We start from the raw sequence: 6740 nt of genomic DNA on the forward strand, positions 1-6740 counted from the left end.
AATGGTGGTAGTATTTGCATGATGCCGGCAGCATTTACATGACCCATCGACAGACGGTGGCCGCACTAGTGGAAGGGAGCTTGCACCATACTGCCAAAGAAATACACATTTACATGGTCATTTAGTAGTAGTGATAATGTAATTTTGCTAATAGCTACCTACCCATCACGCGAGGAGTGGTTTTTGGATGTGATACTCTATGTACTGATGTAGAGACACCGTCGCAAGGATGGCAAAAATGGGGTTCTGGACTTTGCTAGGAGCTTAGCACGGGATACGATGGTACCTAATATTGTGCTCTGCATGAAAAAGAAAGGAAGGCAGGAAGAATCGCGCTAAATGCCCCTTGCATCGCCTGATTTGCTACCATATGAGAACCTCATTCATTTATATGCATCCATCACATGCTTACATGCAGCGAAGTGGACGCGGTTCTAAAACCTAGAACAGTAAACTTTTGTATGTTGAACGTTTACTTTGACTACCATAATCCCAATCGCTGGATAATGGCACATTATTAGTAGAAATGTCTGGATATAAAGAGATTCGTTTGGAGTTAATAAAAATTACGAGAAACAGATAAAAAGCTGTGGTTGGCGCCAGTTTATGATTTGTTTATTCTACAAAATTGCGATATAACAATGTATATAACATATATATATATAAATGGAAAGAAGAGTATAAGGTGACAGTTAGCTGTTGCATGCGGAACCCTTAGCTGAAGGAGCCGTCTGCCTAGAGTATGGATATAGAACCTGACTGGGGACTAGCGAGTAGGAACGGATCCTATATAAAACATAGATGCATTAATTATATACGAATAGTGGAGAATTCCTGCTGTACTATAGATGCTATTGAGCATTTGCTGTTCACATTGTATGAGTTGGTAACGTTTACGAAATTAGGATGTTTGGGCTAACTATGATCCAGGAAGCTTCGTGTCCCACCACCGTAGCTGACTTTAGGTCCCCCCCCCCCTCATAGCAATAGCGTTTTATTGTGCGCCTTTGTGTGTACTGTGTAAATATGCAATCGTAATCTGTTCTTTGAGTTTTGTTTGAATGCGTAAGGTCATTAAATGTATGTCCTGCTCAGCTCTTCTATGAGGACATCCGCAGAACCTAAATGCGCTCAACTTTGGCTTATATTCTTAGACATAGGTCGGTACACGATACAGATTATGACTGAAAGCGATATTATCTCCTCTTATAGCAATACGGTCTCCTTTCGCTAGAACTGAAACAAAAGTTCAAGTTAAATGTGAGTTAGTAAGAGTGAAGTCAATGCATTAAAATCGGTCACGAATTCTCATGTCCCGCAACCACTGCCATGTAGTGGCATAACTGCACGGACAGAGAAACGTACATAAGTCAAAAGAAAAGCCATTAAGAGATAAGGCTAAGCTTTATCTTCTACAAATCTTCTTTTAAAAAATTCTTTCCATGAAACAGTTATTGTTATAGAAGGATCTCAGCTTATTCCAGAAGCGTATAGAATAACAATTTCGATGACTGAGTAGAGTAATTTGAAAGCTAAAATATTTTTCAAAAAGTAACTTTTCTGTCATGTATTGCGTGCTTAAATGGGCATTGATGGGTTTAAACCAGTTACTTTATAATCGCAGTTATATTGCACTTATTTAAGCAGTAATATGTCATTAATTTAAATAACTTGACCTTTATCAATGAGAACCATTTTTTAGGAGGAAATTTTTAGGTTTTATTTATATCACCCAAATGTTGTAGAAAAGAGCCTGGCATTAATGATTATAAAATACACAATTTGAATTTATTAAGCACTTTCGTTCTGTACTTTACAGTAAGACGAAATGTTACAGAGATGAAAGAGCTTTGTCTGAATTTCGATTGTAATCAGTATAATTAATTAACTTAGATATCACATTAGATTCAAGGAACTCAAGATCAAGCTTATTGAAAACATAGCAGGTATACAGATGTCAACTTTAGAAGTATTTTTTAATTACTAATTATATACATTATACGAACATATTGATATAAATCCGAAATATTGTGAGTGTAATAGATACTATAAGGCCTTATGTTCACTTCAATAATGTTTACGAAAATAAAATTGTTTTTGGCTGCCGAGATTTAAGTGATTTTACCCGAAACTTACAAAAAGTTGTCTTGTTAGACGTCTTAACGACAGAGTTGGGTCACTTTTTTCAACTTCAGACGTTTCCGATCGTAGGTCAAGGGACGGGGTTTAGCAACGTGTCTGGGTAGTTGTGTTTTTTGATACTTTTATTTCATCTAAGTGCTGCTTCTCTAAAAAGAAAGCGAAGTTCTTGATCAACACAACTTATCGGACGCAAGATATCACACTCGTATGCTTTATAGAGTAATAAATGCAGCCAGAATTCCGTATCTGTTTCCATGTTTATTCGTTGGATATATATCGACTCCTTAAAGTGGTCGGATTAGGCTGATTTCTTGACATCATTCGACATATCTTAACGAGCTGAAGAAACGTATTACCCAAAAATTGGTACATTTGAGTGGACATTGTTGAAATCTGTTTACTGTTTTGGTTTTCCTCTATAACAATAGTGTGATAGTGCGTTTCAAATAATGTTTGGAGTGAAGTTCAATTTTCAGTTGATTCTAACTTTCGTTGAAAACCCATAATTAGTTTTTAAGGAAAAATGCCGAAACAGTACATGGAACTATTTGTTATTAACAAAAAAAGTTCTAAAGCCTTGATTATGTACTGTAAACGGACGAGCTAAGACATTTTAAATCATCATTAAGTTTTTATTGTATTTTCATTCACATTAGTATATATAACGACTCATTACAAAAAAACAAAGATAGAAAACTAGATTGCATAGATTGTATGTAATTATTTGTTGAAAAAAATTTGTGAGTCCCGTGTGTGAAAAATGTGTGAACAGAATCAATAGATGAGTCTACCTTATTAACCGCAACATGCACTCGGCTCATTCGTTCCCTTCAAAGCTAGGCCGACCCTATCCACACGTTCCGGAAACGTAGTCAATCAGCCACCATAAAAGCCCTCTAATAATCCTGTAGAAATGTTTCAAAGGCCAAAATATTACGGGCAAGACAAATCTAGGGTTCGTCGAGCCCCCGGTAATATATAATAGAACAGCCCCCTTTGTACTACCTCATAGAAGAAGTTAGGGAGATAACTGTAGAAAGGTAACAGGTTAAGCAGAGCGGGCTAACTGCAGCAAGATAATTGTTAATGTGTACTCGATCTATAGTTTTCGCTAATCTAAATGAATCAATCAGGTTTGTTCAGATACAAAACTAGCAAAGGGTAAAGCCCGTGGATCTCTCTAATAGTAAAACCATGTATTCTTTTACACTATATCCGAAACGAAACAAGTTTCTTAGCAGACGCAAACATACATGTGCCTAAATAACTCCAAATATGCTATTTTAGGAACTTATCGAAGAGTTGCTCAGTCGATGGAGCTTGGACCAATTTTGATTTCTGCGGATCGCTTTGGCAAGTCCATACCGATATTTTCTCGCAAAGATGTCTTTTCTTTCGTTAGAGAACGTGCTCGGTGAAGGGCCCTTGAAACGCGTTCACCGCAAAGGTAAAGCTGATACCTGAAATTACATTTATTATTCAGAACAGGCATATATACTCATACGGGTACGTAGTTTAGCTCTTACAAACTTCATCCTGAGGAGGGAAGCGATGTGAATATTGCCTTTGCAGTCAGCGCCGCCTGCTAAACTTCCGCGAAAAAAAATCAATTGGCTACAACTAAAATTTAGTGTTCTTCCACGTCAGTCAATGAGAGTTAGAAACAGATCTCATATATGCAATAATTGATCATGTTCTCTAATGTGAATGAAAAATACTTGCGGCTAGGTGGCCTTTACTCAGATATAATGATTTCTTTTTAATGAAGGAGTCTTTTCTTGGCCTGTTGAGAATTGAAGTATAAAAAATTATTTTCGACGCAGTACTTTGTTCTGTCTAACTGACAGCTGTCACAACGGCAGGCTGTCGCAAAGCATCGTTTCGTTGGACTCACTGCAGGCTTCTGTCCGGCTTTTTATCGCGGATCAACTTAAAAGCCAACAACAACAACAACTAAGTTCAACGAAAACGTCTAGAATAATATAGTGGAAAATTGAATTTTATCTTAAGATATCTTGTCAGCCGTTTGCTGCAAACGGCCGGGCTATGTGTTTGTACGATTTAAGAAATTAGTTGACGTTCTCTGTACAGGTCAGTTCAACGTAGCGCAGGTTTCAAGTGATACCCTTTATTATTATAACGTTTTCAACGTAAATTACCAAAGCGCAAGAGGCTACTCTAGGTCACGATTTATGGAACATCAGAAACCACAATAACAGCAGCAGCGGAAGCTAACGGCGTAAACACTTTTCGAGAGGTCCAGCGATTTGGTGATCTTCGCAAACTCACTGGTTTTCTAGATTTCTTTTTCCTAAACAGAGTAAAGTACCGAATGCCTTGGAAACAATCACGCCCCATCGAAGCACTGAGGCGATCGAAGACAGGTCTCGAATAACTGGAAGCCTCAGCTGCCTTTTCTAACACATTGCACCAGATCGACGGTCGTACGCTGATTCGCTTAGCCCATCGAGTACGTCTAGTGTGAGGAGTAATCTGGATGTCGCATGTCGCTTGATTGAATGTTAACTTGCCACGCCCTACAGCTCTGCTATGGCGGCCTGGTCTGGACCTCGGTACAGATCTAAGAGCGCGTCCAAGCCGGATGTCTCGGATGTTCCGAAACAGAAGCCCTGATCACAGTTTAATGCGCGGCCATAGGCGAGGTAGTGGGGAACGCGGGGGGAAGAAAAGTAGTGAGGACGTTGTAGAGGTTGCGCAGCACTTAACGACTCCGCCTTCTTCCGATCCACTGCTTCCGGGACCGATCCGGAGAACATTAGTTCCTACTGATATCGATGACTCCAAGAGACGCAGTTCGATTGATACAGGACAGGAAGACGATGTAAACATCTGTGAAGAGTACACTGATTGACAACACTGGTGATGTACCTGTAGGTATTTCTATACTGTATAAAAGCCTAAACCTACTTTGAGTGTCAGCATCTATGAGAAAGACTTCTACTACCGCTATTTCCCTCAAAAATGTGTTATTAAGCCCCTTTACAAAAACGACTATATATAGACCATCTACTCGAACGTGTCTTTCCAACAGTCACCCCGTTGTCTACAATCGATTTTATCCACCTACAGATAATGTTAATTTTCTGTTGGTGCACAATACAGTTGTGTACAGTACTTCAGCGTACGACACTGACACAAATCGCTTCTGCATAGTTTGTTAACATTAGGCTGAATTGGTACTTCCTACACAATATGTTCCCACTGATGGTAAAAGCAGACATCAATTCTTATTTATTGAATTATTTTGTTATTTAGCTAGACGTTCATTTATTTACATGAGAACTTTAAAGAGAAAACAGTCTCTTCTCCTTTCTGTCAATCTCAAACGAAAAGTGCGACAAGCTTCTAATGCTGATTTCGTCGAAATATCAGCGGTGTATGTAATAAACGTGACAGGCTACACGGATACGCGCATCATGTACCAACTTCCCAGTAGCCCTTGGTAGACCCGTTCGAAGTTACCGTAAGGCGCAGTGCAGGCCCACACCACGAATAGACTCTTTCCGACCTGGCAGTACTCTTCTGGTATTTGGAAGGTATAGGCAAACATCTTGCATAAAAGCGTCATTAGGCTGTATACAAGAGCCATTTTCAGCCAGTAGGGTGAGCAATGCCTCGGGGCATCGAGTTCGATACATCGGAATGCGCCTAGGGCAATGATTGTACGCAAAACTGCTTCGGAAGCTTCAACTGGGAACCTTAGGATGATGTAGGCGCAAAAACCGAGCAGGCCATATAATATTCGAACCCGATGCAGTTTGGCGACGGCTTGAAATCGAGAAAACATTTAATCAAGGTATTGTGTTGGGATAAAGGCCAGTAAATCGGTATCATTTAATGTCGTTAAAAAAAAATGTACACATTCATTAATCGGTATTACTATGTAATAAGTAAATGAAGGGTAAAAGCGTCATAAACGAAAACGTTCGGATAATATAGAAATACAGCACAAACTTGCCTTCTAGGCGCTCGAATATCTTCCCCAAAATGGATTCCTCATACACAATTTGCATGAGATTATCATAGAGCCGTTCACGAAACGACGCTTCGTGCAGTCGCATGGAGTTGACCCTCTCAGGTCTCACTCTGTCGATTTTGTATCGCGTTGACATTTGTCTGACAGGCAACGTTGTTTTCAGTAATGAACAATAGCTGAATTCGCACGCTTCGTGCGTCTTTTCCAACGATCACTTCTATTGCATAGAAACCTTTTAGTTAACCTATGACGGAACGAACTACCATATGTATGTATATAGGTATAGTTGCTCGAAGCACTCAATTACAGAATGCACCAAAGGTAGCGGCACGAATACTCCAAATTGTTTCAACAAAGGGAACCACAAATTGCAACACCCATTGTACTACCGAAGCAGCGTTCGAAACGGGCCCTAGAGATTTGAGAGTCGACATTCAGGCCATATTGATTATGTGAAGCCGTTAGCGATAATAAATCTTCACCCTGTACAGGACACTAGGTCTATCGCGATACCATTGTAGTCGAGTAGTTGTGCATGTGATGCTTCTTAGCTTCGCTAGGGGTGAGCACCGAGCGTTGCTTAACGGTATTTCTCACATCA

At 39.6% G+C, this 6740-nt stretch overlaps 1 protein-coding gene across 1 annotated transcript; it reads right to left on the bottom strand.

Annotated features, from left to right (window-relative positions):
- Positions 1–5370: 5370 nt before the first annotated feature.
- On the bottom strand, positions 5371–6377 carry LOC111268496 (uncharacterized). The gene is made up of 2 exons (XM_022847518.2): positions 6122–6377; positions 5371–5931 (listed from the first exon to the last, which is right to left on the bottom strand). The coding sequence occupies exons 1-2, from the start codon at positions 6273–6275 to the stop codon at positions 5561–5563; spliced, it is 525 nt and encodes a 174-aa protein (XP_022703253.1). The 5' UTR covers positions 6276–6377; the 3' UTR covers positions 5371–5560.
- Positions 6378–6740: the final 363 nt, after the last annotated feature.

The sequence above is a fragment of the Varroa jacobsoni genome, unplaced genomic scaffold (genome assembly GCF_002532875.2).
Source record: "Varroa jacobsoni isolate VJ856 unplaced genomic scaffold, vjacob_1.0 scaffold_136, whole genome shotgun sequence".
Lineage (NCBI taxonomy): Eukaryota > Metazoa > Arthropoda > Arachnida > Mesostigmata > Varroidae > Varroa > Varroa jacobsoni.